Below are 13,065 nucleotides of genomic sequence, written 5' to 3'. Positions count from 1 at the left end.
AACACTTGAAGGAGTTTTGTGTAAATATTTAACACTCTAATTTTTTTCATGCTGATGACTTATCAGAGCTGATTCTTATTCGGAATTTGGATTGTCAGTGATATTATATTCCTTGACAGAAAAGTTAGACAAAAAACAATCAAATGAGGGACATGGTTTTATATGTTATACATTATATGCAATTTGCACGTTACGTTTTGCCCAGGCTCTTTTGATATGTGTGCATTTGTTATACATCAATGAAAGAATATATATCAAATAAGAAATCATCATGGTTATAAGTATTTGTACTCACAGACAAAATATCAATTAAAAAGTCTTTGGCAGCGAATGTCCCTCAATCCAAAGATTTATAGTTAAGTTACTGGGTATCTGGCCCTGGACAGCCACATTATTGCCTTTCCTAGGTATGTCCTATTTCTACTACCCGAGAGAACTTCTTCATACCATTTCTTCTCTGTTCAAGCAACCAGTTCACTCCCACACTTCGGCACAGAGCGGACGCCTTTGCTTTTATTTTGCTCCCTGGGAAAACGGATGCCATCAGAAGAGACATTTGCTGTTTTCCCATCACCAGATCTGCCTAACTCTACATCTGCAGCCTGGGTCTGTATTCACTTCTGCACAGTGGTGGGCTGTCCCTGCTCTATTCGACAGCCCACGTGCACCAGCTCTCAATTCAGTTGGCTCGTGCCTTGGCTTGCCTCTCTCACACACACGAGGACTTTGCTTTGGCAATTAATTATTCTTCCTTCTCCTACATCATCATTTCCCCTAATCTCTTCTGGGTCATTCCAAGAAGCATGCAAACGCTGCAACCTCTCCCAGTGTTTAGAAAGCCTTCCTCTGATACCAGAAGCTTCTCTAAGTGTTTCCGCATTTTCTTCTCCCCTTTAGAACAAAATCCCTCAGGAGTCTTCTAGGCTCACTCTACCCACTCATTGCCTCCTCTCTCATTCCCTTTTCAGTTTTCCCCGAATCAAACTGCCACACCCACCACTGAACTGTGTGTTCTTGACAAGGTCACGTCCACTTGGCCAAAGACAAAGCTTAATTCTTAGTCTCTTCCTTCCTGAAACTCAGCACATTTGACGGAGTCAATCAGGCCTTCCTTTCTTCACTTGGCTCCCAAAATGCGTCTTCTCTTAGCTTCTCCCCTACCTCAGTGCTCACTCCTGTAAGTAAATCTCCTTTGTTGCAGAGACCTCCCCTCCCCCAACCCCTCAAAAGTTTGGAGGACCCCAGACCTCACTGCTCAGACCTCTTCTACATTCGCTCTATTTACACTCACCCTCTCGTTTATTTCATCACATCTCGGCCATGAAATACCACACGGACATTGATCCACAGTTCTTATCCAGACTCATATCTGCCACTTCGTCCTTGGTGTAGCCACTGTAGTTGTGTAATAAACCTCTTAAATGTAATGTGGACGAAAGAGAACTCTTGATCCCCTTCCTATCCCATTTCTCCTCTCAGGTGCCAGTCACCTGGGTGCTTGGGCCAAACACATTGGCATCACCTTTGACTCCTTTATTGTCTATCAGCGACACATGCCACAGTCAACTGAACCGCAAACTAACGCCCCCATCTCCACTGCTGGTACTTGCATGTAAGCTGCTGTCATCTGCTAGCCTGGATGACTGCAATAGGTAACTTCCCTGCTTCCAACCTTCTCCCCATGCCTCCCTGACTTAGCTTTTTGTGTGTAAAGTGGTATTCTGACAACTCAAGCCCGATTCAAACTGAAAGGTTATAATTTAGGGAATGAGTAAATTTATACCTTGTAAAATTAAGATTATACATTTTTCTGAAAATCTATTTTGTCATAAAACACTATATCCAGTTTCCCTACCACATGTGGATGTGAAAGACATAAAGCTAATAGCAAGTTGAAATAAATTATATGTATCTTAAAACCTGTGACCTCCTGCAACACATTTTTATTTTCCCTAAAAATCATAACATTTAAAAAGAATTTTCTTTAAGATATTTTAGACTTATTGCAGGAGCAAATATTCTATTAAATTGAGTTCCTATTACCTAAAAATAATTTTTATTATGGAAAATTTTAATAAAAAGATTAACAATTTGTATTCACTGTCTCTAAACATTTAGTTACTCTAAAAAAAAGTCCTTGATCTTGCCTTTCTGAAGGCAACTTGAAGGTTATTTGAAATTAAGAAGCATATGAAGTTTTAATTTATTGCAAGTTCAGATATTTAATTGGTTAGCCACACTATCATAATTCATGGTTTATGAATATTTGATCCAGTGTTTAAGGTAGAGGTTGTACCATTATAAAGAAATCTCAATGAAATTATTGCTTAAATGTTTAAAGAAATTATCAAATGCAGATTAATTTTTCATTAGCAGGTAACTATTCTTTTGGCATTTATTCTTACTGATGAGCATTTAATTTATTAATCTGTGCCTGGACCAAGAAAAACAATTTGCAGATTCTTTAAGTGTGGCTCTATTTAAAACTTCTTTTGTTAATTTTACTCATTAATTTCACTAAAACTTATTACCTTGATCTGTCTATCTACATATCTATCTATCTGTCTATCTATATACACATTACCGTCCTGGGACAAAAATCTGTGACTTCACAAGTGTACACACACCAAAATTTACCAAGAAGTAAACTGTGCTCCTTGCACCATTTTAGTTAATTGCTACAAATTTAACTTCTTTAAAAACTCTACAGAGTCAGTATTATTGGACATACACTTACAAATGAAATGACTTTACATCAGTGAGGTTAAGAACTTGCCAAAATGTAATCAGCTTTGCATTTTGTGAACTGAATTGGTGAGGATGAGATTTGAAACTTTAGCTATCTGACTCCTAAATCCAGTCTCCTTTGGAAAACTAACATTATCTAGCTCCCTAAAATATTTAGATTTATGTAAGAAGTGTAAATTTTTTCAACTTACTAACCAAAATAAATAATTTTTTAATTGTAAATTTAAAAAAAGAGAGAGATTTGTATTTGTTTATTGCTTTTTTTTCACAGGGAATCAGAGTAGACATTTTATTTTAGTTCAGTTGTGTCTGTCTCTTTGCTTATCTACCCTGATCAATAATTACCAAATCTGTATAATTATATGATTGTGATTGAGGAATAATTGTGATGAGTTGTAACGGATGTTAAAACTATACTTCCAAAATTTAGAAAGAAAAGCTTTTGCTTGTTAGATAATTCCCTCTCTCTTCAACTTAGAAAGTCACTCTTACTTAGCCAGAGTGGTCTTTATTTGTTTAGAATCATGACATTTCCTTGATTAAGACCCTGCCGTGGCTCCCAACCCCATTTAAAATGGAGTCCAAAGCCTTTGACTTTGACTTTCAAGGTGTAGCCCTAAGAAGGCTCTAGAGGTATCTAGACCGAGCCTAGCTCTCCAGCTTTTCCTCTCTTCTTCTTCCTCTCCTGAGTTGGTTTCAGTCGCGCTGGTTTCTTTCCACTGTTCCTTACACACAGCCAGTGCTTTCCCTTCCTCGCTGCCTTTGCCCTGCCTGCTCTTTGGCTGGATTGCTGTTCCTCTAAACGGCAGGTAGACATTCTCATGACCACCTCCTTACGTTACTGAGGTCTCTGCTCTAATGTCACCTAATGACGTGTTCTTCCTATGGCTCTCCTGTCTAACCTGAATTGTTGTGTAATAACCAAAATCTTCACTCCTTTTCACTTTCTCTCCACTTACCCTGCGTTAGTCTTCACCTGAGCACTTAGTGCCATCTGGTAGGGTCATCGGTATCTATTTGTTCATCGCTCGCTCTCTCCGATTACATAAGTTCCGTAGGGTCAGAGGTCATGTCAACTGAGGGTTGACTCAGTGTTATTAACCCTCCACACAAAGAACACTACTTCGCACAGAGTAGAGGCTCAATAAATGTTTACTGAATAAATTAGTGAAGTATCGATAAATTCAGAACCCTTACAACAGACTGATGAGACACGGAATCTAATTCTTCCATTCTCATCAATGGCCATTCACTAGCTTCATAGTTCATAAGACAGTTCTCCCAAATTGGAGGGTATATAAAAGTCACACACTACATCAAGTTATGTATAAACGGAAGTTGAAAATGAATCCTGATAGCTGTTTTCATTGTTTTGATTCCTTCTCCTCCTTCAGCAATGGCCTCTAGTAATCCTTGGTCAATAAGAACTTATATTACTATAATCAAAAATTGCATTATAGTAGTACTTAAATTATGCTAAGGGAAGTTCGGATTAGTCCAGTAGAATAACAATAGCTAACAATTAATAATTACCAGGACCCCATAAAAGGTCCTTTATTTACATTGTCTCTGGTCTTCACAGCAATCCTAAAAAGGCAAAATACTATCCCCGTTTTAAAGACAAGAAACATAAGCTCAGAGTTCCCTGGTGATTTTCCCAAAGGCACAGAACTGTGCTTAATTTGTTTTTGAGTTTCTGACTAGCTTTGGAACACACTCTGATATGAGAAGTTCATTCAAGTTATACCTGTTGGAAAAATTTATTTAATAGCCAAAGTCTTCTGGTCCATTTTTAAATTTTAATTTCTTAATAGAATAGGCTTCACTCATTTCTTTTAGGCCTTCTACAACTATCCAGATAGATTTCCCTAACAGATTATATCAAGCAAGTATGCTGACTTCAGGAAGAATTTGCCAGAGATTCCACTAGACTAGAAAAAGTCTATGCCCCAACTTGTAACTTTGAATAAAGGCAGCATCACTGTGAGAACAGGCAACCAACTGTATAAAACACATGAGGAAAGAAGCTTAGTTTTTATATTTTCATAAGTGAGAATTAAGGCTGGAATGTGCTACTTTCTTTGTAGAAAAAGACAATTTTAATAAACCTCCCTCAAAAAAAAAAAAATCCAGTTGTGTTCATGGTCGTGGTGTGATTAAGGAAACAATGGGTGACATCAGTGGAAGAAATAAAAGATCCGGACTCCTTCACTGTTCAGTTGCTTGATTGTTGAACAAAGAGTTAAATTAAAAAGGTACTTTAATATTTGCTTCATTAAATCCCCTCCATGTTTTCAATTAGGGAAACAGAAGTACAGGTGGGGATGTGCTGCCTGCTCATCTGTCTTGCTGTTTGGGGGGGGGGGTGGCTTTTAAGATGGAAATACTCATGTAATTGTGTTGAAATGAACAATAAGGAAGTACAGTAGTTCCGGAATGAAAATGTTAAATTAAATGGACCATGTTTAACATTGTTGTTGATCCTGAGGAACAGTTTTTCCAGTATATGGAGCATTTCGATTCCATCCAGCATATGTTCTCCACAGTTTTCTCTGCTCTAATTCATCTGTGTTTTTCGACAGCTCCAGATGGCGTGCTGCCTCCGAGGCTTTCATCTGCCACTCCAACCAGTCTTCAGGTTGTCTGGTCTACACCAGCTCGGAACAACGCCCCCGGCTCTCCCAGATACCAACTCCAGATGAGGCCCGGCAACTCCACCCACTGGTTTCTAGAGTAAGCATTCTACTTCGTCCATCCCTTCTAACAGTCACCCGGGTTTTACAACGTAGCCATAAATTCACTATATCTTAAATTTTTAACAATAGGTCAGTTCTTACTGGCAACAAATAAAAACCTCCTTTCCAAAGTTCAAACAAACAAACAAAAAGCAACACCCTAGGAGATCATTATTTGCTTTGCAAATTTTTCATTTATAGAGGCTTAAAGTAAGATTCCTTCACCCTTAACTTTTCATGAGCACATGTATTGCCAAGAGCAGGCACACACCTGAACCCCACAAAATCTGCTGTCTGACTATGGCTACAAAAGTATAATACTTATTCTACAAATTCCATGTGGCAATCAGTCTCAATACTAGACTAGAATTCACTCCAGGCTACTACTAGAATTTACATCTCATATAAATGCAATAATACAAACCCTTAGCCAAAGGACTGCTTATTTTAAAAGAGATATCACGCGATGACAGAAAATTGCAGCACTGAGAGGTACGTTGATATTCCCTGAAAATTCTTTAAGATTGTACTTGTTTTTTATTCCTTTGAATGTCTAAAGCTTCTTAATTTTAGAATTTCTTTTCCATATAGGTTGTTTTCCGGTCCTTCTGCATCGTTAAGCTATGAAGTGAGAGATCTCCAACCGTACACAGAGTACGAATTTCGGTTGGTGGTCTCCAATGGATTTGGCAGTGCACATAGTTCTTGGATTCTGTTCATCACCGCAGAGGACAGTAAGTGGTCTGAAAAACACACAGCCAGATATTCTCTATATTAGGAAGTCTTAAAGTCTTCAATTTTTCCAAAACAAAGAAATAAGCCTCCTCTATTTTCTTGATGTTGAGGGACAGTAATCTTTTCCAGGAAAAGAACGGTCAAAGTTTCCAGAAAGAAGAAAAATGGGGGCTTGGAGGGTTAGGCCTACAAACAGGAATATGTAATTCACAATAAATTATGATATGGACCCACTCAGTCCTTCAGGGTACATCTAGGTGTCCTGAAGGAGAAAGGTTATCCTTTTCTACTCTATGACCGAATATTACAAGTGTTCTCTGCAGAAGAATGTGGAATATGGACCTTATTTCATGAAGTTACTTAGAGGTCATTATACTTTTTTTCTGGAAACAGATTCCATTGTACTTTTACTCATACCTGAAAGACAGCCTCCAGAATAGAGGAGTATAATCTGATAACAGTCATTCTGCATGTATTACAAAGAGTACATTGGGATTGTCTTATTCAACCAGTACAGAGAATTTTCTAGTTTTTCATGGAAGAGTTTGTTTGCATATATATGTTTTTTACTCGGTTATATAGAGAAAATAAATGCATGGCAATCATATTGAGTTTTATACAAATTACTTCTTAAAAAGTATATATATGGAAGTATAATTTTTTAGAAAAGTTAGAAATTAAATCAAGCTACACAGAGTGAAGGAGGACACTGTATCTTTGAACAATGAGGTTTTTAGGGTTAATCTTGTCAAGTCTTTTAATCAGAGGCCTCTTAGAAGATGTTGCCCTGTTGGCCAATTGCCATTCTGGCTCTATATTCAATGAGGACCCAAGTGACTTTCAAAAGGCTGGATATTAATCTCAAAAGGCACGGTATTTGCAACAATATCAATTGTATATGAAATTGATTCTTTTATGTCTACAATATCCTTAATTATATTATTTTAGTGAAAACTAGATATCAACTGAGATGGAATCAGGCCTATCTACCTTCCTTAATGCTTACATTAAAAAAATATATGAACAATAATATATAATAGTTCATCCATTTCTCCCAATTTGTAATTATTCCCAGGGAGCAAGTTTGGTACTTTACAAGGACACATCCAGTTCTTTCCTCTCAAGGGTACCATTTAGTAAATTATCAGCAGAGTGCAATAAACGACACACAAAGCCCAGAAAGCATTTATGCACCACTCAACGCGCCTACACCCCTTTTAGAGGGAACGTTACCTTCATTCTGGGGACTCTGACAGCATGAACACCAACTGTATACAGATGTATGAACCAGAGAGCTCCCACCCAAAATAGATTTTTGAAGAAACATTTAAAAAAAAAAAAAAAACTGAAGGTAAGTTTCTAATCTCCTTAGATAGAGTGCTTGGCACTCAGTAGAGGTTAACTAAAAATAATTATTCACCCACTGCAGAGGTGATGACTCCATAGAATGCCACACTGGAAGAGGAGAGAAAATGTCTCCTTTTTTTCGCACCACAATTTCTATTCCCATAGACAGGGGGCAACACTCGGATTTCCTCCGTGGTGATCTTTATTGAATAGGGGTCAGGATCTCCTACATAAATAAATTCCCAAACATTGTAAAGTACCAATTAGTACCGCAGCCTCTGTTGAGCAAATTTCTCTCCTGCCTCATCTTACCATAAAACAAGTCTTACAGACTCAATGTGGTTAGAATTTTCGTGCATGGAGACACTGTTGTCTTTGTGATTTTTTTAGGGCCTGGGTTCAAAGGCAATAGTGTTAACCCTTCATCTTCCTTCATTAAGAATTAGTAACACTTGATTGTGTAGCAGGTATTAACCCAGTCTTCATTTTCATTGAAATCCTTTCAGCAAGACAGATGACTTCTTCCTCTGCTTCACGCGTGATGTCACACACATCAGCAAAGGGCCAAAGGCTGGCTGGCTGCCCCTCCAGGTTAAGTTACCAGTGCATGCTCGCCCCTGAGACATGATAACAGTGTCCTATATATTTTGGGTGTCAGTGGAGATGGATGCCATCTCTGAATGGATGTGCAATTGAGTTGACAAAGACCGAGTGATTGGCACTGGGCACAAGCAGTTTTTCTGTCGAGGCTTCAAAGCCTTGCTTATAAAACCACCCATGCTGGGGCTTCCCTGGTGGCACAGTGGTTGAGAGTCCGCCTGCCGATGCAGGGGACACGGGTTCGTGCCCCTGTCCAGGAGGATCCCACATGCCGCGGAGCGGCTGGGCCCGTGAGCCATGGCCGCTGGGCCTGCGCATCTGGAGCCTGTGCTCCGCAACGGGAGAAGCCACAACAGTGAGAGGCCCACGTACCGCAAAAAAAAAACAACCACCCATGCTGACAGCTCCATGCTGGTATCACACTTCATACTTGATCCTAACTACCACCTCCCAATTGGCGAAGTGCAATTTCCAATGTAGAATTCGACATATCACCTTACAGAATGAAACAGAGAGGTCACCTCATGCCCACATTTAAATTTCATGCCATCGCTAGGCACCTTTCCGCATCAGCCAAAGCCTTGAAACATTTGGTGCCAAAAAAAAACGGTCACCAATAGCAATATTTTTCATATGATGCCGTGAGAGCATAATATTCATCAAGCCTGTGACCCAGCTGAGAGCAGAAAAAGAAACCTAGGCAGGAAGGTACCTAGAGCCAGAGAAACAAATGCTTGGGTACAAAGAGAGTTTCTCATAGATGGAGAAAACGGCTGTGAGGAATTTATTTTTTTTTAAATATTTCATTCTTCTGTAATCATTTTCCTACCATTTTTTTTTAATTAATTAATTTACTTATTTATTTTGGGCTGTGTTGGGTCTTCGTTTCCGTGCGAGGGCTTTCTCTAGTTGCGGCTAGCGGGGGCCACTCTTCATTGCGGTGCGCGGGCCCCAAACTATCGCGGCCTCTCGTGTTGCGGAGCACAGGCTCCAGACGCACAGGCTCAGTAGTTGTGGCTCACGGGCCTAGTTGCTTCCCGGACCAGAGCTCGAACCCGTGTCCCCTGCATTGGCAGGCAGATTCTCAACCACTGCGCCACCAGGGAAACCCCCTGTGAGGAATTTTAATAGTGTTTTTTCAAATAATTTGTTATTTACATCAGTGGGCCACCAATATCCAGTACCATGCAGTTTTAAAAATCTAGCGTGGGGGGCTTCCCTGGTGGCGCAGTGGTTGGGAGTCCGCCTGCCAATGCAGGGGACACGGGTTCGTGCCCTGGTCCGGGAGGATCCCACATGCCGCGGAGTGGCTGGGCCCGTGAGCCAGGGCTGCTGAGCCGGCGCATCCGGAGCCTGTGCTCCGCAGCGTGAGAGGCCCCCGTACTGCAAAATAAAAAATAATAATAATAATAAAAAAAAATCTAGCGTGCTGCATGCCGCGGAGTGGCTGGGCCCGTGAGCCATGGCCGCTCAACCTGCGCGTCAGGAGCCTGTGCTCCGCAACAGGAGAGGCCACAGCAATGAGACGCCCGCGCACCCCCCGACAAGAAAAAAAAAAAAAAATCTAGTGTGCTGATGCCAGATAATAATAATGCACATTTCCTATGAATATTTTAAATCCAGTTAAACTTGTGTTAATAACAGATGTTTTTTCCATCCAACTTGGTCAGTGTAGTGTTCGACTATTTGCAACCAGATAAATACAAACAACACGTGATTTTTTTTTTTTTTTCCGAACAAGCTGCTGGCAGTCCAAGCACCTAGAATGTCTGCAGCCTACAAAAATGCATTAAGATTGTGATAGACTTGGGAGCATGGGATTAATAACATGAAGACACTTACCTATCAGCTGAAACTTTTTGATATCTTTTAACCAGAAATAACCATCTCTTCTGATTTTATTGTTTGTCCCTCTCTTTTGTGTGCTTAAAATTGTTTTCCATGCAGTATAGGCATGTGAAAATGGTAGCTGGCTGGAAGGGAAAGTCTCCTTCAACTTCAGCTTAAATGTGCGTGTGCTCTTTTGCCTCCTAAAATCCTGCCCTGTGTAAAATATAAGATAACCCACTTTTCTTGAAAAATGTAGATTCCCTAGACTAAGAAAATTCACATTTCTCCCAAGGTTTCTTAGCTAACAAGACTGAAATATGGACTATCTCTTTATTTGAGTCATTTTAACAACAAACATATATGTATACACGATTAGATCAACCTGATGAAAATGAGATTCTTTTCTAAAAATCACTCTCTACCCCCAAAACAAAACAAAACAGAAAATCCAGATTGCTTCTAGAGATGACCATTGAGTTGTCAAATACTTTTCAAAGACTAAAAGTTGAATCATTTCACTAAATTTGTAGTTAAAAACTCCACATTTGTATTTCTAACCATTAATCTAAGAGGCATTATTAAATAAAGTTTGTGGGATTTGAACAGTTGTTTCTGTAGATTTACTTAGACAGTTTTTTCATGTGCTCATTATTTTGCTAACAGACTGATTGTTCATGAGTTTTGACTGGCGGCTGCTAAAAGATAGAAAGATGTATCTTATTACTTACACGGTGAGATTTTCAGTACTATTAACATATTGTATTCACTCATAGTATTAGGTTTTACTGTTATTTTTTCCGTACTTAAAATTGCGCTGTGAGCAAAGGATGAAGCAATGAGGGAAATTATCATAGTATCTGGGTCCTGTTTTACTTTCCTCATTAGCAGTTTGGAGCAGTTTTCCCCTTTCATTCATCTTTAAGATTCTCATAGCAGTTTACAAAGCAACAGTTGTTCTTCTGCAGTAAAAGAGAAAGATCTTGCAATGTTCATTGAAATCAGTATCAGAACACATTTCTGCCTCGTTTGTTGTCTGACAACATTCTAGTCACCCATCAAGCCCCAGCTCATACGTCACCTCCTGTGTGAAGCCTTCCCTCTTCATATCTACCTTAGAATTTTGGTTTGTGTTTACTTGTGTACCATCGATATCTCCTTCTGAATTGTAACTTCTCAGGACCTAGGGTTCCATCTCATTTATCTTTGTAGTTCCAGTGCCTGGTGGAGGGTCTCATATAGAGCAGGTACCCAAAATTGTTAATGGACTGATGAAAAAGAGTTTCACGTAAGCAAATCCATGAAAACACAACCAAGCAAACCTTAACTGGGTACCTGCCATGTGGGAGGGACTGAAAGAGACATGAAAGTTACAAGGATGAATAGGAGAGTTTTCTTTACTTGAGGCCTCCACTGTCTGGTGGCAAGAAAGACATAGAGTAAAACCATAGTTAGAGTGTTCAAAGCTGAGAGCAAGCCCAGAGGAGAGCATTTCCCTCAACATGGGGTGTCAGGAAAGCCTTTCTGGATGAGAACACCAGGAGAGGAAATAGGGAATGATTTCTATTTGGAGTTCACATCAACATCAGATTTCAAATTTACTTCCTCATCATTGGTTCAGAAAAAGGCGGGAAAAGCAATTGCTGTAGGAGGCGTCCACTGACACTTGAGACAGGCAGGGCGGCTTGCAGGATGTTCTGCCCGTGGTTCCAGCCTCTGTGTATGTGCCAAGGAGGGTGAGGATGAGAGGCAGATGTAAGAGAAGGAAATCCCAAAGGCAGTCCTCATTCTTTGCCTTGGTCAGAGGCAGCCTGCTGGCTGGCCCTGTGATTCAACCTTAGCTGCCTTGACTAGGATAGTGAATGTTCTAATTAGAGAGACCTCTGCTGGCCCAAAACCATGTGCTATTTCAGAATGAAGGGGAACAGATATATAGAAATAGAATTCCAGAAGGAAAACACGTTTCCTTCTTATTCTCACAACCTGTAATGAGTAAAACACCAAGTCCTTGTGACAGGGAGGGGAAGGAAACTTGTGGTATGAAATTTGATCGGTTGATCGAGATACTTCTAGAGCAGGATTTTCCAATCATTCAGTAAGTATATTTGTATCCTTAAGAGTATTTAAATTTTAGAACTAATATTGCATGGTAGAGATCTTTTTATCAGTGTGCTTTAGAACTGAAGGTCAACCTGGATCTTGAGTGTTCTATGTGAGAGAAAAACAGAAACATTTGTAAATAAGAGTGACACAGGTTTGTAACAGTAGATTTTATTTTATTGAATGAAGAAATGTGAACTGTAAGTTTCGGTGGTGCTGCACGATGATTTTGCTTTTCTATTCCAAATACATGTCCTAATTGCTTTAAATACTAAGTCGTGAATGCTTATCCTCTCAAGCAGTGATGTAGGTCTCTACTTTACCCACAATGGAAGATCCTTGATGCAAAGTAAGTAATGTAAACTGCTGATTTTGAGAGCGAAGTGGCCCTGTATGTATGTGCCTACATACTTTGTTTCCTGTTGCATAGATTCCACCCCTCAAATCCTTGCATTCCCAGAATTTATAAAAACAAATATTTATTATCTTTACATTTTCATTTTTATATCCTAAGATCAGAAGCTGAAAGTGACCCATAGAAAATCCTTTGAAAGGATGGATCGATTCATGAAAACTTCTATCCACCTGGCCTCAATTTCCCTCTTGAGCTCTTGAATCTCTTTTGGGAACAGAAAGCCCACTGTTCTTCCAAATTTGGAACCTCTAGTTCTTTTAGGACTTTTTTCTGCCATCATGAATTCTCACATCAACACATTTCATCTTCTGTTCCAAACTTTCAAGGAAAAATCCATAGCCATTCACCATACAACAAATACCAAGTCTGGGAGTCAGAACACTCTTCCTAGCCTTCCTCTGCTGTCCTGGTCTCGGGAGAAAGAGAGAAAATAGTTCCCCAGTATCGGTTCACCTACTTGCAGACGATACATCATATCCTTTCAATTTCAACAACCTTCTAGTCTTCAGATGTTTCTTTTATTGAGCAACGATGCCTATGTTACACAGGTCTTTTCCT

General features: G+C 39.6%; 1 protein-coding gene across 1 annotated transcript in view; it reads left to right on the top strand.

Moving 5' to 3' along the window:
• Positions 1 to 13,065, top strand: part of USH2A (usherin) — a gene marked incomplete at its 5' end in the record, with an annotated part of 770,156 nt that overhangs the window by 482,111 nt on the left and 274,980 nt on the right. The window contains 2 exons of the mRNA XM_082666701.1: positions 5,331 to 5,481; positions 6,075 to 6,217. Of these exons, the coding sequence (XP_082522827.1) occupies positions 5,331 to 5,481; positions 6,075 to 6,217 (294 nt within the window). The remainder of the gene's footprint in view (positions 1 to 5,330; positions 5,482 to 6,074; positions 6,218 to 13,065) is intronic.

The sequence above is a fragment of the Grampus griseus genome (assembly GCF_964374135.1).
Source record: "Grampus griseus genome assembly, chromosome: 1".
Lineage (NCBI taxonomy): Eukaryota > Metazoa > Chordata > Mammalia > Artiodactyla > Delphinidae > Grampus > Grampus griseus.
This window is presented reverse-complemented; position numbering and strand designations above follow the sequence as displayed.